The sequence below is a fragment of the Portunus trituberculatus genome, chromosome 18, assembly GCF_017591435.1.
Source record: "Portunus trituberculatus isolate SZX2019 chromosome 18, ASM1759143v1, whole genome shotgun sequence".
NCBI lineage: Eukaryota > Metazoa > Arthropoda > Malacostraca > Decapoda > Portunidae > Portunus > Portunus trituberculatus.
Window position 1 is genome coordinate 880,518 of NC_059272.1, and position 25,874 is coordinate 906,391.

Consider the following 25,874-nt stretch of genomic DNA (forward strand, 5'->3'; position numbering starts at 1 on the left):
CCTGAGGCTGCCTGAATCTTGAGTGTACTGACTCACGGAGTGCAGCCGCTCGCTCAGCACCAGTTCCCCGCGTCACCTCTGCACGGGCAGCACATCAGCTCACCACCAGTCCACCACCGCCAACAGTCATGGCCAGCACCAGGTTCGCCGAGGTTCAGATGGCGCCTCCCATCGAGGTGTTCGCCGTGAGCAAAGCCTTCACGGACTCCACTCACGAGAAGAAAGTCAATCTCAGTGTGGGAGGTAAGCACTCTCACCGGCTCCTCTTATTTGGTCTTCTGTAAAGAGTCACTATACTTGACATTCAGTGTATACGTTCAGATTGCATAGAGTTTAATGCAGCATTGCTTTTTCATTGATGTTTGATTTAAAACGATAAATCTAAAACACATTAACGGTTTTGTAGTTTTTGCCTTGAAACCTTCGGAAATGCTGCTCGCGGAATGGAACTATATCTGTGCTTGTGACCAGTGCTTTGTTTGATGTGTTGGCTATACATGTATAGGCTGTGTCACAAATCACCAGTTTCATTAGGTTTGTGACAATTTAGTTTAATTTTTAATTTTTATTTTATTTTATTTTTTCACGCATTTGCGTTGGTCTCAAGACAGTCACAGAAATTTGTCGTCGATGAAATTCTTATTGATTTTGATCAGGGAACTACTTTTGTCTTTTCTCTCTTCTTTCATTGTATATATATATATATATATATATATATATATATATATATATATATATATATATATATATAGAGAGAGAGAGAGAGAGAATATATATTAAAGAAAAAGTATATATATATATATATATATATATATATATATATATATATATATATATATATATATATATATATATATATATAAGAAAAAGACAAAAGCAGTTCCCTGATCAAAATCAATAAGAATTTCATCGACGACGACAAATTTCTGTGATTGTGTATTTATATATGCATATATATATATATATATATATATATATATATATATATATATATATATATATATATATATATATATATATATATATATATATATATATATATATATATATGAGTGTTGTAGCCCAGTATAATGGCAAGATAGAATGTAATATGTAGTGTCAGTAACCATAATTATTGCAAGGCAGATGTAAGCCATGCTGTCACAGATGAACCACACATAGTGGCAAGACAAGGCATCCATAAACTTTTTTTTTTTAACTTTACAGCAATAATATTCATAAAATGTAGAGAGGTACACCCAAGAAGTAGTACATGTACACACTAAGCAGGTCCTAGGGAGTGTGACTGAGCTGGTACTTGAGTAGTATGGAGTAGTGAGTGAAGTGGTGGTGATTGTAATGGGCACATCCCCATGAGAGAACCCTTCCCTACTATCTGTAGGTGTGTTGTTTTGATGCGATAAAGCTTCAAGCTGTGATTACAGTGATAAAGGTGTTGTCTAGAGAGAGATACAGTGCTTCAAGCCATTATCACAGTGATAAAGGTGTTGTATAGAGAGATGCAGTACATCCACCACTCAGTGTCTTCAAGTATTTAAACATGTCTGCCAAGAGGTGTCTGCATGTTATACTGTTAATCCACAACACTGCAATGCTAAATGATCGCTACAATAAAAACAAATGTGTATATATATATATATATATATATATATATATATATATATATATATATATATATATATATATATATATATATATATATATATACTTCTTAGAAAGTGAAGGTAGAATGTCTGTTTTATTTATTTATTTATATATGTATTTATTTATTTATTTTTTTCTATACCATGTGGGATTTTCATGGGAATTTTATGGGCTAAAGGAGGTATCTTTTTATGTACCTCCTATCTGAACCCACCCATTAGGGAACCGTCACCCCAAGTAAGGAAGCCCTACCTACACTCGGACCGTGGCCAGGATTTGAACCCATGTGCTTGGAGACCTCTCAGACCCCAAAGCCTGCGTGGTTCTACTGTATCTACCATTTTTTATATATTTTATGTATTTATCTAGTTATCTCATAAAATTCAGAGCCTTATAAAATGTAGCAGAAAACATGATTCATCATGAATTCACCTTTTACTTAGGAGAATAGATCATAGTATAGTTCTTGGAGCCTGAAAGTAAAACTCCTGATTCATAAAAATTTTGAATACTTTATACTTCCATTATCTCATAAAACTTGCATTGCATTAAAAGGTTATGGATCTAAATTTTATTTTGCATAGTGAATGCAGCTTGTGAGTGTGTGCAATATGCATTGGAATTAAAGAAAAGCTACACAATAATGGAGACTGGGAGTGCAACATGCAGGAACAGTGTGAGAGACTGTAAAGGGCAAGGTTCATGTTTCTGAGACATGGCTGGCTCATGAGGTGGTGGTAACTCTTAGGTTGTGGTAAATGTTTGAAGCAGACAGGGAAATCCAGGGAACTGTTGCCCTCGTCACAGAGTAACTATCTGTCTGTCTGTCTGTGTTAAAACAATTATTGGTTATACACAGTGCAAGCTGCCAGACTTAGATTGTAGTACTACTACTGTGACACTTTTAGTACAATACCATCAAAATGTTCAAGTTTATTAAATATATTATATAGCATTTTGGAGTGCCTTCATCAATCTGAGGAGGTTTACCATATGTGTGAGATTTTTCATATATATGTGTGTGTGTGTGTGTGTGTGACATTATTTAAGCTTGAACTTTAGATTTATATTTCCTTAATGACAATAACAAAAATATTTATATTGTGTCATTGTCTTTTGGTGTGTTGAGGCAGAGGTGTTTGTAGGTGTTGCATTATTATTATCATTATTATTACTGTTATATCATTTGTATATGATGATTATTATTATTATTGTTATTATTATTATTATTATTATTATTATTATTATTATTATTATCATTATTATCATCATACATTACATATTTATTTTTTTAAAGACTGAATTTCCCGTGTGAGTAAGTATGAGTGAATATTCTAACATGTGCAACATTTCTCTTGTGTGTCAATTGTGAAGCCTGTGTGTAACTGTTCCGTCCCTTGGCCAGCTTACCGCACTGATGACAGCAAGCCATGGGTGCTGCCGGTGGTGAGGAAGGTGGAGAAGATGCTGGCAGAGGATGACTCTCTCAATCACGAGTACTTCCCCATCCTTGGCCTGGAGGCGTTCAGCACTGCCGCCTCCAAGATCCTGCTTGGGGACTCTCACCCAGCGTTCGGCGAGGGCAGGGTGAGTGTTGCTGCATTAGGTGTTGTAAAGGCAGAATGGTGTGTCATTTGTATTTTCATGTAAGACGGGTACAAACAAGAGGTAAGTTTAAAAAGAAAAAGAAAAAAGGCTTACTGAAGTGCCAATCCCAAAAGAGATGTCAGAATGATGATCCAAAATCAGTGTTGTGATCTGGTGACATGATGCACGGCCAGTCACCATGATACATGGTGCCTGGCTGGTGGAGTTTGCTGAAGTGTGTTGACTTGAGGGTAGGACTGGTTGACAGGGACATATTATTGAATTGACCGTCAAGAAGGTGTGAAGGAGCAGTTGGCAGGGTAATGCAGAGTGAAGTTTTGTGGGACTAACTGCTTGGGAACATGACATTTTGTAGGGTGGGTTGACAGGCTGATGTTATATTCAAACATTAGTCTGCTGCAATGAGGATCAGTTCTCTGCCTATACATAGATGCTCTGAGGCCGAGATGTAACTGAAAGCTTATGATTGTGTGTGTGTGTGTGTGTGTGTGTGTGTGTGTGTGTGTGTGTGTGTGTGTGTGTGTGTGTGTGTGTGTTGGTGTTGAATGCTCTTCTTTTACAGGGAATGTTGGTTGAATAAATAGATACAGCTTTATGTGTGTGTTTGTGTGGGCATGGGTATGTACTCTTGTCAGGAGGTGTTGTCAGTCCTGCATGTGAGTAGATACAACTGATTAACTTGATGAGGAGTCTTGTACATATATGAGTAGACAGACTTATTAACTTGTAGACTAATATCCAGATCATTGCTAAGTTGTGTAATAGTAGTGGTGTGAATATTGGGAGAGATGATACTGATGCACTGAAGAAAAATAAACTGGTGTGGATGCAGCATATGAAAATCTCTCCATGAGCAGAATAATAATGAATCTGATAGTAGACAGGATATAGAGATGAGGCAGGGTGAGGGGGAGGACCAAGTGTTGTGTGAGACCTGAAACAGACACAGGAGTGTGAAATGGCTGTGTAATATAAGCATGGTATATAATTTTGTCTTTTGTTGTGACTGTTTATGCTAATAGGATACAAAGAAGAGGCAGGCTAGGGGAGAGGTGGGAGGTTTGGATTGTATAAGATCTGAAAGAAAGGCAAAAGTGTGAGATGAATGTGCAGCATAAGCATGGTATATGATTTTGTCGTGTTGTAACTGTGTGCAAATAGGATACAAAGAAGAGCCAGGCTGATGGAGAGGTGTGAGGGTTGTGTAAGAGGTGAAAGAGAGGCAGGAGTGTGAAGTGAACATGCAGTGTGTTGCTTGTGTTGTGTTGTGAATGTGTAATGCAGTTTGCCCTTGTTTCCAGGTGACCTCAGTGCAGACACTCTCCGGCACAGGCGGTCTGCGTGTAGCAGCGGACTTCCTTCATGGAGTCCTCAAGTATACCTCTGTGTACTACTCCAGCCCAACCTGGGGTGAGTCACACTGTCCACTGCCACTGTTAGCACGTGGAAAGAGAACTATGTATTAAGAAATTATCAAGTTATGTCTCTCTCTCTCTCTCTCTCTCTCTCTCTCTCTCTCTCTCTCTCTCTCTCTCTCTCTCTCTCTCTCTCTCTCTCTCTCTCTCCTATTCAAAGATTCTATTTTGTGTGTGAGTCTTGGCAGTATCCAGCAGTACGTACATACTTTATGGTGTAAATACAGTGCTGGACTCCGAGAGGAAAGATTGGCTGCCAAAACAAGCAATAGAGAAGAAAATTGTTTGTTTTATAGTATTTTACAGTTTAGTCTCTTAACTGTAGGCTTTTCTCTTCTTCACTGACAGGTAACCACCGCCTGATCTTCCAGCTTGCTGGCTTCACCAACCTGTGTACTTACCGCTACTGGGATGCTGAGAAGCGTGGCCTCAACATTGATGGAATGCTGGAGGACCTGTCCAAGGCTCCTGAAAACTCTGTGGTCATCCTGCATGCATGTGCTCACAATCCCACTGGTGTTGACCCCACACAGGTGAGGCAAAGATGTCTTTTTTTTTTTTTTCTTCCTTTCATATTATCTAAGTATTCTGCCCTAGCCTATTAATGGGCAGAAGCTGAACAGCATTTCCCATACACTCTTCAAGTGTGCCTACAGGCTCTATAGGCCTTAACATAAAAAAAAAAGAAGAAAAAAAAATAGCTGGTAGTAGTGCTGCATGCTACTCTTAGCACCTGATGTGCTTGTGTATACTTGTGGAGTACATGAGCCTGGTGTTGTTGCCACAAGGCTGGTCCTGAGAAGCCTTATCTAAGTACAAAGCAAACTTTGATCTTTAAATTTGGTTGTTGCAGGACCAATGGAAGAAGATTGCTGACTTGATTGAGAGCAGGAAGCTGTTCCCTCTGTTTGACTCGGCCTACCAAGGCTTTGCCTCTGGGGACCTGGACCATGATGCCTGGGCTGTGCGCTACTTTGCGGACCGTGGCTTTGAGATGATGGGCACTCAGTCCTTCTCAAAGAACTTTGGCCTTTACAGTGAGTCTTACTGGAGCATACATCATCTTAGTTTTAAGTATTCAAAGCATAGTGTCCATAGAAAGGTAACTAGAGATTTGTTGGACTGGAATGTGTTTGTACATTGAATGATAGTGTTTGTGGGGATTTCCCTTTGTATCATGCGCAACAGAGACCATTTTATGTGATATAACCGTCACACTTTCCCTGCAGTGGCCATATTGCCTGTTTGCCACACAATAACAATAAGACGTTCATCTAGATAAGGAATGAATGTTCCCCCCAGACGAGCGCATTGGTAACCTGGTGCTGCTGCTAAAGGATCCAGCCTGCATCCCTGCCGTGCGGTCCCAGCTGACCCTGCTGGTGCGAGGCTGCTACTCTAACCCTCCCTGCCACGGTGCACGCATCGTCACTAAGGTGCTCACTGACCCAGCGCTCTTCGAGGAGTGGTGAGTGAGCAGGAGTTGTGTGTGCCTCTCTACATCCTGCTGTCATCATTGGTTGCTGCCACTGTTTGCTCTGAATGACATCACAAATGACACTATGGATCTATAAAGAATATTGGACTAGTTAGGATCCAAGGCAGTGTAACACTATGTAAGTGTCATGCTGCCTGTCTTTTCCTACTTGGATTTCTGATACATGAAGCATTAGTGTTGATTGCATCACTGTTTCACTGTGGCATCATCAAAAATTAATTCAAATACAAGATCCCATGATTTTGTTGGCACTGCACCCAGCACATATGGCAGCATGGCATACAAACGTACTTCTTTTTTGAGTAATGATTGTGTCCATGAAACTGTCCCTTTCTAGCAGGGGCTGACAGGGTTAAGAGTATATATAAGTGTGTGGTCCTTTGTCAGGGTCACCCCTTGTAGGAGGTTTGTGGTCTGAAGCAAGCACTGCACACACAAAGGCTAGTCAGTTACTCCTGTGTAATATTAAGTAAGCTACACTAAAGGGTGCTCTATAGACTGATGATAACCACCACAGGAAGGAATGCATCCGGACAATGAGTGGACGCATCAAGGAGATGAGGAAAGGCCTGAGGGAACGCCTAGAGAAGCTGGGCACTCCTGGCACCTGGGACCACATCACTGCCCAGATTGGCATGTTCTCCTTCACTGGCATGACAGGTAAGCATCCTGCTGCTGTTCAGATGATTTCACAGTAGTGGGCTTGGTCTTGTCTCAGTGAGTGGAGTGTGACAGAGGGTTCTGTAATGGCTGTGTGAATGACTTGGTGCTTAGTCTGCCTTGAGTGTGTCTGACTGTTGGTGTCAGAACAAGGTGATTGTTTACATATTTACCTATATGCTAGGTTCTTTTATAAGTGACCAGCATATTTTCCATTATTGGTCAGAGCTACTCGGTATGTTCCACAATGGCCAGAAATGCAAGATGAGTTTGCATGCAACACAAAGTTTGTCAAGCCAGACACTTGTCACTGTCACTGGTATTTTAGATCTAGGTAAGGTTTCTCTGTGATCAGTGTTGTCTTAGTGCATCTCTTCCTCAGCTGCACAAGCCAAGCACCTTGCCGACAAGTACCACATCTTCCTCCTGTCCAGTGGAAGGATAAACATGTGTGGCATCACTACTGGCAATATTGACTACGTTGCCGAGGCGATCCATGACGCCGTCTCCAACGTCACCCAGGCCTAGAGGTCCTGAGCACAGAACACAGGATGGTAGTTCAGCATCACATGCTGTAGTGTCGTAATTCCACAGAGGGAGATAGAGAAAGAGTGCACATGTGTAGGGCAGTCTGTCACAGCATTAATTGTTATTAGTTATAGTTATAAGTCACAATGTTATGGCACTTGTTAAAGCATTTAAATGATCATCTTTGTGAAATTACTTTTTTTCTTGTATTATATTTGCATCTTATGAGTCAGTACTCATCTGTGATAGTTAAATTAATAAGAGGTTGTCTAAAGTGTTGAGATTAAATTGTTATTCATGCAAGTGTTACCAAAGAGGTGATCTGTAAGAGGATGGGAGGGGAAGCACCAACACAGTGAGGGCGTGGCTCTGCTTGCCACACTGCACTGCTCAGCACAACGTGGAACATACACACACACACACACACGCAGGGTCATATGCTGCATATTCTAGTATAAATGTTCACCATCTAGATAAAAGTAGAAAAGAATTGTACCTTAAATTTTTGCACCTCCAGTTTAATGCTAAAGAAGAATATCATACTTGCTTTTATATCCTTTGTAAGTTCAAACAGGCATAATTTGTGATGCAGCTTCAGGTACATGACATAACAGAAGACATTGGCAAAAAGACAAATGCGTACTCCCAAGCAGGAAAATTATTGAATATATTGATAGTCATTCCAGAAGTCACTCCATCAGAGGAAGATAATGTGTCCTTGGAATATGTAAGACAGCAGCATTTGAGGCAAGCAGTTGTTGGATAGTGTGGCTGAGTAAATGACATATTGGAGCCAGTGCCTGGTATTCATTGTGGATGGTGCAGCTTTGTGGAGAAATTCACAGGTGCTTAGATGCAATGATTCAGGTATTGTTTAACAGCTGGAGCAGGGAATTGCAAAGAGCAACAACATGTATATATTAAGATGTATATTTATATACACAAGCCTTCAGTTCATCAATAAATAATAAAGTATTTAAAAATATCTTGTTCACCATGGTTTTTTTCTGATCTGTATCCTCTGTATCACCAATTAAGGCTGTTGTAGTGGTACAGTGGAGCTGTGCATGGCTTGGGGGCCAGAGGGTCTTTGAGCACACAGGTTTGAATCCTGGCCACGGTCTGAGGTTAGGAAGGGCATCTACCAAAGTCCTCTGTCAGGAGGCACCATCCTAGCCCTAATAGATATGAATGTAATAAAGACACTGTAGTTGATGTGGAATACTTTGTGAAAAGTACATTCATGACTGAGACAGCTGGAGCAGCTGGTAGAAATGATGGCTGAGGCACAAACACTTCAGTGAGGTGGACAGGTCAGGTCTTCATGCCACAAATGATCTCCTGAAGGGTCTCTCTCTGTCCTTCCTTCACCAGCTGGATGACAAGAGCATGGAAATGTTCGCTGCCACTCATGAACTCCACCAAGTTGTGCATGGACACTCCAAGTCTGTTGAAGGTTTGTGTTTAGAAGTGAGGCAAGACACTACCAACTCCCATATTTATATTTCTTAAGTTAAAAACATTTAATCCGACTCCCCATCTTTATATTAAGTTGAAAACATTTTGAAGTATGTACCAGTTTGCAAGGTTAACAACTTGTTTGACATCCCAGGTCTATTCACATGAACAGTGGCCAAAATTATTTCTACCCAGACCTTACTCTTGTGAGGTGAGAGCAGCAACCACTGTACTACTCACTAGGCTACACCATAATAACAATGATACACAAATAAGAGGCAACAGGTTACCCACCTGTGATCAGTGACACGATCTTGGGGAAAGTTGTACGTCCTTATCTTCTCGGACCGTCCCTTTGCTCCAACCTCGTGGAAGAAAATTAAGCACAAAAATTACAAACTAAACTACATATCTCCCAGTGTTGTTCTGGTAATAACATGAGGCATTGAGTCAGAGGGACAAAGTCACCAATTTGGCCACTCAGTTTTTAAGAGGATGGTGAAGGCAAATCCATCCTGTGTGTTCTGGTAATGCAGTCAGGATGACACCTGACCTCCTTACCCCTCTACCAAGAAACTGTAGTCAATTACTGCAACACATACTCATGGCTCTCAGAGACAAACTGGCTATGCTTCCAGTGAAAGAGTGTGGTAAAGATGCACACCTTTCACCCACCTAACCACTGTGCAGCACTCAAGACCACACACTGCATGTGCTAAGTCAAGTTCACACCACCCTAAGGATTGAACGTCTGTATTGCTCCTGCTCAATATGGAAAAAATTAAGAAAAATAATAATGTACAATAAAATTGGAAAATATCAAGAGTGCATGTTTTATGGAAGTATTTCATATGAAGTGCAATGGTCTCAAAACTATCACTTGGCAGCTTCATCCTTCTGACTAGATGCCTCCTTTATGTAAGTATGTAGTCAATATTCACAAGTAAATGATGAAATCTAACTATACAATTAGACTTGGAAATGAATGCAATTGAATAAAAAGAAAACCTACTTTCATTCAATGTTTGTGTGGCATTGTGATGAACTACTACCTGCAACTTCCGACTTGAGTTGTACTTCTGAGTGTCTTGGTCAAGCTGCTGCTGGTACAGGAGAGCTCGGAGCTTCCTCAAGCACTGGTCTTTGTTCCGCTGCTGTGACCGCTCACTCTGGCTCTCCACTGTCAACCCTAAACAATTTGTGTGCAGCGATATATATCTAAATAAAATTTTATTATGTTTAGGACATTTCATAGTTAGATAAAGTTATGCACTTTATTTCTCTTACATTAAACATTTGTATAAGGTTAATTTCTAGCAAAGTCCACCTTGAACTAATAGTTAAGCATCAGAGTTCAGGCTAACCTCTGAAAGTAGTGTTAGTGAGAACCATACTCTTTTATAACTACAAGGCAAGGGTCTGTAGATGAAGCCTTACCTGTTGGGACGTGAATTATTCTCACAGCACTGTCTGTGGTGTTGACGTGTTGCCCACCAGCCCCACTGGCCCTCTTGGTCTCAATCTTCAGGTCCTTGTCTAACAACTGTATATCAATCTGCCAGACAGACAACAATTGTCTAGTGAGTTATGATTCTGGAATTGTTGTCAGTTGTAGTGATATCTTGATTACCAAAGAGACCAATCGCAAGGCTTTCTTAATGCATTTCTCTTTTGATATAGCCTGATAGATAACTTGTATTCTATTTCTTCTTTACTAGCACATATTTGACATTCCTCCACTGCCACATGTGGTCAAATACTGGTCCCTCTTTGATACAAGATGCTGATCCCAATGTAAAGGAAAGGCACCATTAGAAAATTCAAGATGAGAGAGAGAGAGAGAGAGAGAGAGAATGATTGTAGTATGCCAAATGAAGTGCAAGAAGCCTGTGAACTCTTAGAGACTTAAAATTTAGAAGCAACACAACTGATTAATGACAGCACCAACATTATGAGTCCTCACCTGCATACCTTCACCAGTATACAAGGTTTCCAGAAAATATAAAGGCAAGTAAAAAATAAGAAAGAAATAACAATAAAAATCCATCTATCTATATACCAAACCAGCAATGCATTATAAGATGGTCTAGACAAGGCATCAAACACTCACACACACTCACCATTCACAAAAACATACATAAACAAATTGATAAATGATGATGTACTAGTATACTCTGTACATCAGGGGAGACAAGTTTCAGGAAATGTATAGACAGTTTGCTGACAGTTTTGGTGATGAGTATAGTAGCTCACCTCTGTGGGCTGAGGCAAAACAGCAACAGAGACAGTGGATGTGTGTACTCTGCCGGCCTTCTCTGTCTTGGGCACTCTCTGGACGCGGTGGATGCCTCCCTCGTACTTAAGGCTGCTGTACACACTGTCACCACTCAGCACAAGGGAACCATGTCTCAGTCCACCTGTGGGTGTGCTTGTAATGACCAACTGCTGCTCACTGTAACTCACTATCTGCACTGTAAAAAGCTGATGCCAAGACACTATAACACTGCTAGTACACACACACACACACACACACACACACACACACACACACACACACACACACACACACACACACACGAGAAAAAGTCCATCAGAATTAGAGGCAAAAATGAATCATATAGGCAACAATTTCTGAACCATCTCAATGACTGAACCTTTTAATCCAATAATATCTTCCCTTTCTCCGTAAAACAGGAAATCCCAAGCTATTGAAAACTCTCTTTCTATAATATACCAGGCTGGCTATTGCATACAATGTGGCCCCAACAAAGTACCAGACAGTCAAACATACATCATTCACATTCTTAGCCCACAATGGAAAGGAAGCCATGGGGTGTGATGCAATACATACCAGGACCCCAGCCAATGATGTATCAAATAGTGCTGCAAAAATAAGACTTTACTTCACTGACTATATTTTTAGCACTCATCTAAAGGGCAAGGGTTGTGGTTCCTAAAAAAATGAAACTCATATCACTACACTTTCAAGACGGTAATGACCGCTTATCCATCACTTTTCAATCATTACAAATTCTATGAAGCAAATCAAAACACCAATTTTAAGAGATATTAGAAAGTTCCCACACAGTGATTTATAAACGGAGGCAACATGTGTGTGTGGCTGACCTGGGTTATCCATCTCGCCAATAAAGCATCCAGAATCAGGACTCACCAATGTCTGTTGCTTCATAGTCAGTCACTTCCTCTTCCCAGCCTCTGTGTAGTGCATACGAGAGGTACATGTTGAACACCTCTTGGCAGAAAAGCATTGCCTCCTGTCCTCCGACTCCTGCACTCACCTCCACCACCACATTCCTGCCATCCATCACCTCCTCAGGGATAAGAGCAGAGAACACCTGTGGATATATAGGTGCAGTACCTCAATACAATGTGCATGGAACTGCCATAGAGTGCATGCAGCTTATGACTTTGCAGCACACTTACTTAAAATTTCTTAAATTCTGGATCTGGTAAAGGTAAAAGGGAAAGCTTAATCTATTGATGAGCTGTACCTTAAAACTCATTGCACTGCCTTTCATTCTTCAGTTATCCATTTTCATTTTGGTACCTATACATTCCTACATCACATTTCATCATTATAATTCCTCATTAGTTTTTTTTTTATATTTCTTTAAGCATCTGACCTAAAAATGTGTTAAAAAAAAAGCTGCATCAATTGATCTAGTTCAGTGGTTCTCAAACTTTTCAAACTTACGGAACCCTTTCGCACTTCTGGTAATCAGCGGAACCCACCTACAACCCTTTCACCCAATATAGATAGAACCCCCCCTTACGTAATTACAAGCACTAAAAGGACGTGAACTTCATGTAGTCACTCAGTCTCTCTCTCTCTCTCTCTCTCTCTCTCTCTCTCTCTCTCTCTCTCTCTCTCTCTACTAAAAATACAAATGATTTCATCCTTTCATACTTAATTTTATTTATTTATTTTTTTATCAATCAATAAAAGTAAGGTTTTATGAAACATATATAGATTTTTGCCACGGAAAACTTGAAAGGTCTTCACGGAACCCCAGGAACACAGTTTGAGAACCAGTGGTCTAGTTCATGAAGTGACACCAGTACCATTAATTGTAACATCAAGACAAGCTATAGTACACACACAACACCAGTGATGCTCCCACCCCACCTCCTCCTGAAGGTCAACAAGCTTCTCCTTAATCTCCTTCAGTTCTTCTCTGACCATATCTTGCATTTCTTTGTCACCTTCATTGTTCTCAGCCAAGGCAGACAATTCCTTTATGTCTGACTGCAGTCTTTCAACCTGCAAGTCAAAGTGGTAGTTAATTTAAGTAATGATAAGGTAATGCATTACTGTAAAATCAAGCAGCACAGCTTACCACACTGCAACATTAACAGAGTATGGTTAATTGTAGTATTTCATATATCAGTGTAATTAATCATTTAGTTTAATCTGAGTCTCTACTGGTGTGTGTCAGGATATACTCACAGGTACTGAGAAACTTAAATGTCTTTTAGTGTTCATAGGTTCAGAGGAGAATGATTACAGAGGACACAGTGAATAACAAGATATGCTTACACTGCCCTCACTCATCACTCCTGGTAATGTCTTCCTGCTTCAAGTTAAATGTCAGATATCAAACATAAGTAAGAGCTGACCAAAGCACACGTTTTGAGTATGCCTCTGCCTGACCCTTCCTAGTCCTCCCTCTGCAGCTTGCCCGATCTCACCTGGTCAAGCAGCATCATGAGGGACATCTGACTGTGAGCCACCTGTACGCTGGTGTCACCCTCCCCTTGTAGTGCCGCCGCGTTGTCCTCCCTCAGTTTCCTCAGGTATTGTTGCACCTTGACGTCTTCCAGAGACAGGGTAGAGGAGTTCTCTAGCTTACTGGACTTGCTTATTCCTCGCTGGGCTATATAGTTACTAATAAGGTAAGCATGTTTATTTTTCCTCAGTAGAGGTGTTCGGTGAGGATGTCTTAACACCCCATGAGTATTTCTGCTGATGTATAGTTCATTCATGGTCCTCTGGGGCTGCACTGCCACATGTCTACAAGTGAGAGAGAACTCTCTCAAGTGAAGAAAATGTGTTTTGGTTTGACAACCAATTTTGAAGATTTGTCTCATAATCTTGATTTAAGGTATGATCTGAAAAAAAAGGTCCATTTCAGGCTACACAGTGCAATAACACACATTAGGTCAAATCATTATAGATTTATGAATATAAGACGACCTTATCACGACATGCAGCACACGGAAGGAGTACATGGAAAAGTTGATATAAAACGCACACGGAAACAGAAGAATGTCAAACAAGGGTACAGGAAGAAAGGATTACTAAGAATAAATTGACGCTGTCAGTACTTCAAGTGGTGATAAGGTAGCACATGAGCAACATTTACCCTTTGCAATATTTCCTTGTCTTGGAAATGTGCTGGGGCCGTGTGAGCTGTGCCGCTGTGGTGGTGCAGCCTCTTGGTGAGGTGAAGGAAGCACAGAGCCACAGAACACCCGGCTAGTCCTGCACAGCTTGTTCCTGTTATGCTTTGTCTCTTCTTACGTCACTCTCCTGTGTCTTCCCAATGATTTCTGCAACATTCCTATCTAACTCCTGTCTTTGCACGCTACACTGGCCACACTTTATGAAAACAGGAGTGGCGAGCCGCCGCTGGGAGACAGGAGAGCTGCTCGCCAAGAGAGGCTGTAACTTGTCGTCGGGAGTATTATAGCCTTTGCATCGGTACTGCCTTATGTATCCTTTACTGTGTTGCCAATGTTTCTTCCACTTTTCTTTGCCTTATTTGCCAGGATTTATACAGGGTGTTCTTGATGCTCTCTATTTCCTCTACAAAAAGTATTCTTTCTATCGAATTTTGTTCATTTTGATAGAGTTGCCGGGGTCTCCGAAGCCGCTGCTGGGGAGTGGGGAGGTAAACACGATCAGCTGGTCAGTGGTGGCTGGTGAGTGGTGAGTGGTGAGCTACCCCGTAACTCCTCGCCTCCCCAGCCGCCACGTGAGGCCACCCCAGGCTACTGAGGTGAGAGGTGGGTATTTAAGTATTATGTGTGCCCTTGGAACGCCATTGTAGGTCACAGCGACCGTAGATGCACAAGTTATCGCGACGTGAGAGAAGTGGCCGAGCGTTTGGTGTGGCGGAGTGACAGGCGTGATTCAGGGTGAAGGGGGGAGGGAGGGTTTGGGGTCAGGCAAAGGAACAGGATTTGTTTTTATGTTAGGAAGGTAATAATTGATGATGGAGTGCCAGTAGTGGACATGTTAACTACATGGCCACACGAGATTATTCAACTTGGGCAACAATTATAGTATCATGCAATACTTGATTAATGTTCAGCAAGCTTGCGGCTGAATATTTACAAGAGGTCCCTCGTTTGCCAAATATGGAAGTTTGTCTCAGATTTTCAGAGGAAATGTGAAGTTTGGTGTATTTAGGTATTCCCGACCAATTAAACCTTATCAGACTTAATCTAATCCTAAAACTAACCTAAGCTAATCCAGCTCTGTTTCTGGCATGATATGTTGATTTTTAAAAGCATCAATATGAGTCAGTAATAGCCAAGCATGCAAAAAAAACTTTGTAGAGGTGAAATACAATGAGTAGTATACTATCACAACATGCAATTGTTTCATGCACTGCTGGCAAGAACCAATAGTAAACTTGGGATTCTGTCAAGAAGCAGCATTTTAACATTAGAGATTCTGGATCCACAAGTCACTCATAAACAGTAGAAAATTTGTTTGGTTTGCTTATCTCAGAATCTTTCCAACTTGTTACAAGTTTTATTTTACTCAATGCCAAACGTTCACGGCTGTGTTGCATTGCTGACGTGCTGTTCATGCCACTGAGAAGCTGTTGCTGGTGAATGTGCCTCGTGTCATGCCAGATTTCAGAATTCCATGTAAAGGATTCTCAACCTGCTGTGTAGGGGAAGTATCATTAGTAAGAGAAACTCAGAGGGGGAGAACTAGGGGGAAGAACTAGAAGAGCAGGTAGCTGTTCTGGTTCTTCTTTCCCTGTTACTAGTGAGTTCCTCAGGGCTCTGTATTGGGGCCACTTCTTTTTCTAATGTATATATCAGTTACAAATAGATCTGCTGACTTGATATCAGATTTTAAGATATTTGTTGGTGATCTAAAACTATCTGTTAATTAAATCTGTAAATCTATCGTCTGCCCTGCTTGATTTATCAGTTGTTCAAAGAGACACTAACACTCACAACAGTTGCAGATTCTTAGAATCTACAAGTTGATGCTGATGGGAGAAAAAATTATTAGTTTTGGCACTCCCTTTCAATTCACTTTTGATTTGGGACTGTACTCTTTCTACCAAATTAATGGCAAACCACTGTGTAGTGTTGTTGACTCATCCTTAAGATATTATGATCACATCCTCTCTATTGCCTCCAAAACAGCTTGTTCAGCCCACAAAAAACTCCAAACTATGCCACCGAATTTATGGTCATCCTCCTCACTAGCCATCTACCCCCCCTTCCTGAGTTTAGATCTACTGTCTTGAATCCTGGTGATGTCACAGATCTAGAGCTGCTAGAATCAGTACAACATCGGACCAAGAGGATTCAAGGTCTCAAGAATGTCATTTGCTGATTGTCTTATGTATCTAGACTTATTTTCAGTGAAGGGGACTGTTATGGACCAACCTTGCTAATTCTCTGAAGATTGGCTTCTCCACAATTTGTCCTACTGATTTGTTTGCTTTGGCTGCTACTATTGGCAGCAGCAGAAAGCATAGTTACAAAACCTTTGTTCTTTACAGTCATTGTGGTGCCAGGCATAGATTCTTCTCAGTCATAGTGGTGAAAGTCTGGAACTCACTTGCCATCACAGTGGCAGAAGCAGCTTCTCATGATAGTTTTAAAAAGGGATTGACTGACTTTTGTGATGACCACCTATTTGATTTCTGCTGCTAATTTGCCTTGCCATTTTTGTAGGTTTTGTAGGACACTTTTCAGCTCTTTTTATTGCTTTGCATCCCTTAGTGACTCTCTTTAGGTCTGACATGCTGGCCTTGCTGGGGTTTCCTTTTGGTAAGAACTAGTAAACTCTTGATTCATTTTGAAATTTTACTTTTTTGCTAATATGTTACATTTTCTGTACAGGGTGTACCTACAATGGTTGGCCTCATGATGGAGAGCCAGAGTGAAGAGACCACCAAGCCTTTGTCAGCCACAAGTGATGGAACACAGCAGGAACAAGTCATGGTGAAGCAAGAGGAGGAAGTTTTCAAAAAGCCAATGTTGCCCAGCAAAGCTGAAAAAGTCTGCAGCAGGCGAGAGGGAGGGGATGGTGCAGCATCCAAGCCAGCCATCAAGGTGGAGCAAGAGAGGGAAGACAGTGATGCAGTCTTTAAGAAGCCTGTCTTGCCTGCCAGAAGGCAAGACATCAAGTTAGAGGAAGAGGAGGATGTAATTTTCAAGAAGCCAATCTCACCTGTTAAGCCTCAAAGACAGGACATCAAATATGATGAAGAAGAAGACATAGTCTTTAAGAAACCTGTTTCTTTTAGCAAACCACAAAAACAAGCCTCCAAGGTAGAGGAAGATGAGGATGCAGTGTTTAGAAAGCCTGTCTTCATCAGCAAGGCACAGAGACTGGCTGGCAAAGCAGATGGGCAGCAGAAAGAAGAAGGTGATCAAATGTCATCCTCAATCACAAAATCATTGGCATCCTTCAAGTCTCCTGCCCAGAATTTGATAGAGAAATCTGCTGCTGTCCCTTACAAGGTTAGTTGGTGCCTGCCTGAGAAACATTGGATGCTTGCACTTGCCACTGTGCAGTGTATTGATTGGAGCTAGATTTGTGTCAACCAGTTTCCATGTTCAGCTGAATCCAGTTCATCTTGAAATTTCGTGGGTGCTCTCTGTCCACACCATCTCTACCCCTTGTATATTTTATTTCCCAGAACATGCATTTTTAAAAGTGATTTTTTTTTACAGTTTTAAATATCTAGCTTCTTTTTTCTAATATTGATTTAGATTTTTCTGAATATAGTTCCTGCAAAAGGTATTATTGTCTCTTCCCTTATTCCTGTTAGCATCCAGAAGGAAATGAGATCTTTCCCTTGTCTCCTTTTGTTCAGTTGTGGCTATTTCAATTTGCTTGCATGCAATAAATAAAAAGTTTGGGTGCAGCATAGCCTCTGCTCTGCTCCTCCTACCTGCCGTGCACCTAAGAATGAGAAAGAGAGCTGTGTGTTGTGTGGGATGGACTGAAACTGTATCTCTCAGTGACGATCATGATGAAAACTAATAATAATAAGAGCAGGAAAAGAAAAGTAATGGTAGCTAATGATGGTTAACTATTTCATTGCATTGTAAAATAATTACTACCACTAGAAATAATGCATGAAACCTTTGCAAGTATCTGTGAAGAGGAAGGGGATGAAAAGGAATAGGTTTTGCATTTTCTATTTGTAGAACAAGTAATGAAGCTTTTAAGTGATTAGTACTTCAGGTGATATGTAGCAGGTGGCAGTCCTTGGGTTAAGATGGTGTTGGTAATGGTGTGATGATGTGACAGGAGCCAAAATGGGGTGGAGTGCCCCGAGACGGCTACAGCTTTGAGGTGCTGAAGGGCGGCGTCATTGTGGAGATGGTCCCCCTCACCCGTCCCTTCTTGGTCATCGGCAGGCAGTCCCAGTGTGACCTGGTGCTGGAACACCCGTCCCTCTCAAGGTAAACCTACCACCCTGCCATCCCACTGCTATGCCATCTCATCTGCCTGCCTTACAGATATATTCTACTTATTTTCTTAAGCTCTAAACTGTGGAAATTATCCCCATAAAGTGAGGGCTGGAGTACTTTCTCTTCTCCATGGAGGGCCAGGGGGCTGAGACACTGGTGTGAATGGGTGTGTATGAATATTTTGTGCCTTGTCTTGACTACCCTTCAGCCTTGATAGTATATGTACATATTTTCTTAGTTTATGTCCTGTTTATAACTATTTTATTTCCCTGAGTGTCCATGGAAAAGATAGAATAGTCTGGCTTAGTTCATAATTTCTGTGAAAGGTCACTTCAGTTTATACATAATTACAATTTATTCATACATGTGGTTTATTACTTTTTATGACTGAATTACAGCATGAGAGCAACTCCTCTCTTTATTGTAAAATTTATCATAAGACATATAAAAAACATGGTGATCTCTAGTCTTGAAGCTTGTGTAAGGGGGCCAAGGTTGAATCTATATACCTTTCTTTCCTCTCATTTCTTGGTTCAGGTACCACTGCATCATCCAGTACCGGGCGGTGGAGGAGGAGGGAACACCTGCTGGCTTCTATGTGTACGACTTGGGCAGCACCCATGGCTCCTTCCACAACAAGCACCGCATGAAGCCCCAAACCTACTACCACTTCAGGGTGGGACACATGCTCAAGCTAGCCGGCAGCACACGCACCCTCATACTGCAGGTGACCCACTCACCTTCTTTCCCCCTGCAACCTGATAGGGACTTGAGTGTGGATGGTGTATGAGGAGGCTGTGTGTGTGTGTGTGTGTTTATGTGTGTGTGTTTGTGTGTGTGTTGAATGTTCCTGGGTTTTTAGTCTATAATCTTGATTTCTTATTATTTGACTCTCTTTAATTCCTTTACTCTATAAGGACTGGCGTTATACACTCGACCCTTGTTTATCTGGATTTCATTAATTTATCCAGATTTTGGTTTATCCAGACAGTGTCTGGATATTAATTTGAGTCCAGACAGCCAACAAATGAATTGAAACAACACACACCTCACATACTGTCAGAAATGCCCTATAGGTGGCTGCGTTGCCACGACAGGCGGTTCTAAACGAGTCCGGCCAGTGCTTGTAAACATTGTGCTTTGCCCATTATCAGTGAACAATTTTGTGCATTTTTCAGTATGAATAGATACCTTAAAACTCTTAATTAAGCCTCACAAGTCTATTAAGTGTAAGCAAGTCCCCTGACTAGCTCAAAAGCCTGAATTAATAACAAAACTAGGGAAAGGAGCTAGAGTTGTGAGTTTTTGTGAGGAGTGTGGTGTGGCAAAGCAAACTGTGCCAGACATCAGACAGTTGAAAGATAAGCTGGTAGAATATTCTGCCAAGCACTGTGTGGATGCATTGGCAAGCAAAAGTGGTAAAAGTGTAAAAAGAAAAAATGTTAGGACCAGAAAAGATGCTGCATTAGATGCTGTGGTTATGAAGTGATTTGTGCAGCAGCAATCAGTGGGGATGAATGTCTGTGACATAGAAATCCTTACAGGAGCTTGGAAGCTGGTACAGAAAATGGAAATAGATAATTTCAGGGGGAGTGGTGAGTGGCTGTGGCAATTATGCAATCAACATGGACTTTTCATTGTGACTGTGCAGAGTGAAGCTGGCAATGCAAACACAGGCAGGGAGGCCTTGGACCAAGACTAACAAGGTTTCTTGGTCCTGTAAATAGTGTAAATACATTGTACTTATTGTTAAGATAGGAACACTATACTTCCATTGTCTTTTATCTTTTTCAGGATGGTTATTTAATTTTATTTGCATTATCTATGTACATTTGAGTTATCCAGTTTTTAAATTTTCTGGACAGTTTCTGCACCATTAGTCCAGAAGAATGAGGGTCAAGTGCATGACTTTTATTGCCACTATAAATACCCGTTCTTAAGAAAAAGAAAAAAAAAAAAAAAAAAAAGGATTCTGTTTCATGTGAGTGGAGTAATGAGTGACTTGCCTCTCAGGGTCCCGAGGAAGACCAAGATCCGGAGTCTGAACTGAGTGCGTCTGAGCTGATGGCCTTGGCTGCCGAGAGGAAGAAGAAACTTGAGAAGCTGGAAGAGGGAGAGGATGAAGGCAGGACAGAAGGGGGAAAGAAACAGAAGAGGAAAGAGGAAGAAGAGAGCAAGAAGACTGGAGAGGAGGATGATACTGGCATAAATTGGGGCATGAGTAAGTGTTATTGGCTTATTACACACACACACACACACACACACACACACACACACACACACACACACACACACACAGTTTTCGAGTGTGAGTATAACATGCATAGATTTCTAAGACATTTTTTTTTTTTTTTTTTTTTTTTTTTGTATTTTTGGGACTGGCATCTTCATTAGCTTTTTTTATTGTTGTTTTCTTGCCTTTGGCCAGAACCCGTCTTTCACTTGAAGAAGAGAAGCATGAAGGTTGTATCCTAACCACACCTTTAAAGCTTTATGGCATAGTAGTCTTCACCATTTCACCGCAATACAAAACAGTTAGTAGCACCAGAAGTAATGAATGAAATCTTTGTAAGTGTATAAAAGAAAGGAAAGGATTAGAAAGAGTAGAGGTTTCAATTTCTACCAGGTGTAAAGGTTGATAGTGGCTGTAGAACAAATAAAATGCCTAAGAATGATTACCAATTAAGGAAAGATGAAATAAACAAGAATGAAAAGATTAAAGAATTTCCGTGCGTGGATCTTCACACTAAGTACCATCAGGTGGCACAAACTGTCACTTAGAAGGAAGAAATCATGCCCAGAGCAGGTAAAAGGAACCTTCTTGCAAACCTATGAAGACATCTCAGACTTTTATCATTCACAGAAGAGGATGCTGAGGAGGAAGAAGAGGAGGAGGGGGAGGAAGATGAAGAAGGAAGGAAGAACCCTTTTGCCTCTGCCAGCGAGGAGCTTCACCTTGACGACCCGAAGAAGACCCTGAGAGGTTGGTTTGAGCGACACGGTTATGATCCGCCCAGCTACACCCTTGAGGAGATTTCCCCTGGCTGCTGCCGGTGTTCAGTGGAGTAAGTACTGTAGTGGAACTGTGAAGTGACTCTGGTGACACTGGTGCTCTTGTCAGGGTTTGGAATTTTCTCTTGGGAATACACTGACTCTCTGTGAAAATATAAGAACTGAAGAAAATTAGGGAAACTGCAAGAACTTCTCAGACCTTCACGTGGTATTGCCTGTACGTAACATGTTTATCTATTTCCACTGATCACACTCATCCATAAATTTTTCCAGGCTTCATTTAATGCATCCTAATGACTCACTACTGACAACCTGATCACTGAGTCAATTCTATTCAATTTTAGTGCTACTCTATTTGAAAACCAGTTCTTTCATATCCCTTTCTTAGATATAACATTTTCAAGCTTGAAGCCATTATTTCTTGCTTTATCCTGATTACTGATGCTGAGAATTTTGCTTCTGTCACCCTTGCTATATTTCCTATACCACTTAAAGATCTTGTCACATATTGTTAATTCATATATTTTTGAAGTTGATGAAATACACCAGGATTGATGTGAAGGTGCATTAGAGAGACTGTGAGAGGCTTTCATCATGGATTAGATCTCTCAGGATGTTCACTTGTCTCCAGGATATCCCATTAGAATCTCCCAGTTTGACTATTGGTGGTATTATTTCATTCCTTCAACATGCTCATCTCTTCCACCTTTCCTTTTTTTTTTTTTTTTTTTTTTTTATACTATGTGGGCTTTTCACGGGAATTTATGGGATAAAGGGGATACTTTTTGGGTACCCCCTATCTCAAAGCCCACCCGCTAGGAAACCGTTGCCCCAGGGAGGAAGCCCAACCTACACTCGGACCGTGGACAGGATTCGAACCCGTGCGCTTGGAGACCCCTCGGATCCCAAAGCACGCATGGTTCCACTGTACCACGGCGGCCCCCTTTGAACCACTTGATCATCACCACTTGTCACTCCTGGTTTTCTTTCTCTTTTGGCCTTTTATCTTCCCCTTGGTGCTGTATGACCATCGGTGTCTAGCGTATCCAACTTGTCATTTTTGTCAATCACTCATTCACCCTCACTCATTTGAATCCAATAGTTTATTAATTAGGCATAGAGGATTTTAGTTTAGTTTGTCTTGCTGGTATGATACATTTTTCAGTATAGGGTACATACATGCACTCATACATTGAAGATGGAATCTCAACAATACTAGCTCTATGTCTTTGTACTTCTTGATAGAGTAGATGGTTTTAGTAAGATTCAGTGAGGCACCAGGGTAAGTGTTTGGAGAAGAAACACTTTTTGGAGGTGTCACACAGATGGGTAAGCTAATGCCACGCTGGTGTTGCAGGCTGCCAGTGGAGGCTCCAGGCAAGGCACAAGTGGTGGTGACAGTAGAGCATCGTGGCCGCAGGAAGGAGGCTGTGGTGCAGTGTGCCATGGAGGCCTGCAGGACGCTGGACCGCAGAAATCTACTCCGGCAAGCCAAGTATGGTAAGGATAAAACTTTTCACTGGACCAGTATTGATGCACAGTATTTCAGTAATTGCAAAGAAATGTACACCTCAAAATACAAGAAATATTTAATTTATCTTGCATTCTCGTCAGCTTGTTGGTGAGAGGAAGTCAGCCAGACCAGACTGGTGTTGTCAGCAGAACAGGCCCTGAATCTGCTTTATTCGTAATTTTCTGGACATTATGTTGAGTTGTGTAGTTCTTTCACAAAAATATTTCCCAGACGTTAGAAGTATATTTGAAAAGGGTTAAATTTGATATTGCCAGTGTTAAGCATCACAGTGACATTTTGTGGCTATAGTCTTGAGTCTCATGTAGGGTGTGTTCTCCACCAGAGGGCCACCAACACAGGAAGCGTGACTGGGCCGAGAATGACTACTATGACTCGGATGAAGACGACTTCCTGGACCGCACGGGTGATATCCAGCGGCGGCGCCTTAAGCGGATGAAGGCAACGCAGACAGCAGGCAAGGACGGCGATGCAGAGAACTATGACTCGCTGGTGAGATCAACTTGGTGGTGGTGGTGGTGGTATTGGTGGGGAGTGTGGGAGGTGTGCAGGTGAAGCAGGAGGAGCAAAGCAGCTGCACCACCAGAAGTGTTGCTGATAGAAGTTGTTATGTCTAGACTAAAATTATTGACAAAAATTATCATTGTAGACAGTCCAATCAAGATACTTTTCCTCAAATTTTTAGTGATCCTTTTGACCTTTTTTTGTGAGTGACCCTGTCACTGGGCATTTTTTCTCCCTCTCCCTTGGCCAGTGTCCCTCTTGCATTGAAAAAAAAAAGTATATTTATTTGTATTTGTGCTTGAAATTATTAATCAGGAACAAAAACTACTACAGTGGTTTTTTGCAGATGAAGAAGTACACTAAGACCACAGAGGAACTTGCTGACCTTGAAGGTAAGCTTGCTGAAGCAGCAGCAGTGCAAGAGGCTAGCAAGGCAGGGAAGGGACAGGCTCCAGAGGATGACCTTGACTCTTTCATGCATTCCCTCAAGTTCCAGGCACCAGACAAACACAAACGGGTGACATGGAAGGTGAGGCTGAGGTGGGAAGGTGCTGGGTTGTGTGAGTATTAATGTTGGCTAAGTCTTTATGCACTACAATTTTCTAGTATAATGCACTGCTCACTCTAGTCTGTGTGGTCAGGAGGAGACAGAAAGGAGGAAATTGGTGTTGAGAGAGTGAGTTGGTCAAAAGAGCAGTGCGAAATTTGTCCCATCTCCTTAGTTATTCTTTTTCATGGGTAAAGGAAGGAAGCTCTTTAATCTCATGGATGATGCATTGGGGGGTGTTATGGGAAGAATTTTTTTCTATTACCAAGTCATAATTGAGGACTGCTACTGCCTGAGGCACTATGGGAAGAATGTGTAGAGGGTGAGTGGTTCTGATGCCTGTTGGTGTTCCAGCTGCGGGCCATCGAGCTGCGCAAGGAAGAGCTCAAGCTGCGGCGTCTGGTCAACATTGCACGACCGCTTGGAATCCCGGAGCTGAAGCCGTACCAGTCCCAGCACGGTCAGTACTTGGGACGCTACAAGGTTGTGCGCTCTTGTTAACGCTGGGACTGCTGACTATGTTCCATTAAGTTCAGTGTTAGTTTTGTTGATTTGAGATTTTGCAAGAAATTTTGACTGCACAGGTTTGAAAAGTGGATGAGTTTGCCAGGCATGAGAGTCACTTCCCATCTCTTCTTCAGTGCACTGCGAAGCACCCCAGTGTGTGCATAATGTGAACAGTTAAGACAGATATGGTGGGTTACTTGTTAATTATAATGGATGAAGTATCCTAAGTATAAGTGATTGTTATGCTTTGGGGACTTGCTTATGTTATTGTTGAGTGGTCCACATGTCTCCTCCAGGCACAGTTGCAGGAGGGAGCAGACCTCCACAGAGGCTGGGACAGGCTGGCTTTGGTTCAAGACTGAGGGGTTTGGCAATGTCCACCACCGCACCCAAGGTAAAACCTGTATTTATATATATTTGTTGTAATATTTGTGATGTTATACTGTGTGTGAAAATACCAATTATAGATTATATCTGACAGAACTCAAGAACATATGAATTTGCTGTTTTCCATAATGGCTCCAAAATATACTGCAGTAGTTCTTAGCTTGTATTGATAAAGGATTGAGTTTTTGCACAAGTGCATTGTACAATTTACAGGAACCAGAATGCAAAGTCCACAAGATCTTCTTAGAGGAAGAGTCCAAGCCTAAGCAAAAGCTGAAGAGGTTGGATGATGACGATGATAGTGAAGAAATCAAAGCTGTGTCTAAGCAGCAAAGTCAGCCCCAGGAGAGAGGAGCAGCACCTCACCAGGAGCCACACCAGAGCAAGTCCAGCCCTGCTCCCATGGCCAAACCTTTGCCTTCATACCAACCACAAAAAAGTGAACCACAGAAGTATGGTGGAGAGACAAGCCCAGACAAACTTTGCAAGGAGGTTAAGGACGAGGGAAGTAAAGAGGACAAACCCAAGCACATTAAATCAGAAGTAAGCAGTAGTGAGACTTTGAAGAGACCCCAATCCCAGAGCCAAGACACCAGCACAGAGCAGAAGAGTCAGCCAGAAAAGAAGGCCAAAGTATTGGGTCCTACTCTGCCTCCACACTTGGCACAGAAGACCAACCCTCAGGTAAGATGGAGCCTCTTTCCATCTGTCCAGTATCGCAGATGGTCATCTCCCACTTTTATCCAAAGTTGCGTTGCATGTTCCACTCAGCCAGTTTTGTTTTTATATCATTGAGTTGATCAAGTGATATACATTGAATACTAATTAAGAACTCTTATCTGTGTCTTCTGATATACTATAATCTCTTTTCTC

At 41.5% G+C, this 25,874-nt stretch overlaps 3 protein-coding genes across 6 annotated transcripts in view; 2 read left to right on the forward strand and 1 right to left on the reverse strand.

Moving 5' to 3' along the window:
- LOC123505883 (aspartate aminotransferase, cytoplasmic-like) lies at positions 1-8,338 on the forward strand. Its single transcript, XM_045257699.1, has 8 exons — positions 1-243; positions 3,050-3,231; positions 4,554-4,662; positions 5,016-5,200; positions 5,521-5,704; positions 5,970-6,135; positions 6,683-6,825; positions 7,208-8,338. Exons 1-8 carry the CDS (start codon positions 129-131, stop codon positions 7,351-7,353), a joined length of 1,230 nt encoding a protein of 409 aa, XP_045113634.1. The 5' UTR covers positions 1-128; the 3' UTR covers positions 7,354-8,338.
- Positions 8,268-14,696, reverse strand: LOC123505882 (peptide chain release factor 1-like, mitochondrial). Of its 3 annotated transcripts, none has more exons than XM_045257697.1 (9): positions 14,196-14,696; positions 13,522-13,941; positions 12,959-13,093; positions 11,984-12,167; positions 11,065-11,228; positions 10,249-10,366; positions 9,864-10,000; positions 9,106-9,176; positions 8,268-8,800 (listed from the first exon to the last, which is right to left on the reverse strand). In XM_045257697.1, exons 2-9 carry the CDS (start codon positions 13,918-13,920, stop codon positions 8,668-8,670), a joined length of 1,341 nt encoding a protein of 446 aa, XP_045113632.1. In that variant the 5' UTR covers positions 13,921-13,941; positions 14,196-14,696; the 3' UTR covers positions 8,268-8,667. The 3 variants fall into 3 exon arrangements, with proteins under 3 accessions (XP_045113632.1, XP_045113630.1, XP_045113633.1); XM_045257695.1 differs by having other exon boundaries at positions 12,932-13,093; XM_045257698.1 differs by having other exon boundaries at positions 8,660-8,800; positions 9,824-10,000; positions 12,932-13,093.
- The window catches only part of LOC123505880 (kanadaptin-like), a 13,706-nt gene continuing 2,517 nt past the window's right edge, over positions 14,686-25,874 (forward strand). Inside the window, exons 1-12 of one of the 2 annotated variants that reach the window (XM_045257692.1) lie at positions 14,686-14,838; positions 16,930-17,553; positions 18,350-18,504; positions 19,051-19,240; positions 20,527-20,734; positions 21,377-21,578; positions 22,883-23,025; positions 23,382-23,548; positions 23,907-24,089; positions 24,462-24,567; positions 24,911-25,008; positions 25,215-25,685. In XM_045257692.1, the coding sequence (XP_045113627.1) occupies positions 16,942-17,553; positions 18,350-18,504; positions 19,051-19,240; positions 20,527-20,734; positions 21,377-21,578; positions 22,883-23,025; positions 23,382-23,548; positions 23,907-24,089; positions 24,462-24,567; positions 24,911-25,008; positions 25,215-25,685 (2,535 nt within the window). In that variant the 5' untranslated portion in view covers positions 14,686-14,838; positions 16,930-16,941. The remainder of the gene's footprint in view (positions 14,839-16,929; positions 17,554-18,349; positions 18,505-19,050; positions 19,241-20,526; positions 20,735-21,376; positions 21,579-22,882; positions 23,026-23,381; positions 23,549-23,906; positions 24,090-24,461; positions 24,568-24,910; positions 25,009-25,214; positions 25,686-25,874) is intronic. The other variant, XM_045257693.1, reaches the window with a different exon arrangement.

Bases quoted from the DNA above. Each gene is read 5' to 3' on its own strand.
- LOC123505883 (XM_045257699.1), top strand. From the start codon at position 129: ATGGCCAGCACCAGGTTCGCCGAGGTTCAGATGGCGCCTCCCATCGAG. The intron at 244-3,049 runs GTAAGCACTCTC...TCCCTTGGCCAG, and splicing joins AGTCAATCTCAGTGTGGGAG to CTTACCGCACTGATGACAGC. The intron at 5,705-5,969 runs GTGAGTCTTACT...TGTTCCCCCCAG, and splicing joins AAAGAACTTTGGCCTTTACA to ACGAGCGCATTGGTAACCTG.
- LOC123505882 (XM_045257695.1), bottom strand. From the start codon at position 13,920: ATGAGACAAATCTTCAAAATTGGTTGTCAAACCAAAACACATTTTCTT. The intron at 10,367-11,064 runs GTGAGCTACTAT...TCTGTCTGGCAG, and splicing joins TTTTGCCTCAGCCCACAGAG to ATTGATATACAGTTGTTAGA. The intron at 9,177-9,863 runs GTAGTAGTTCAT...TTCTTCCACGAG, and splicing joins ACTCAAGTCGGAAGTTGCAG to GTTGGAGCAAAGGGACGGTC.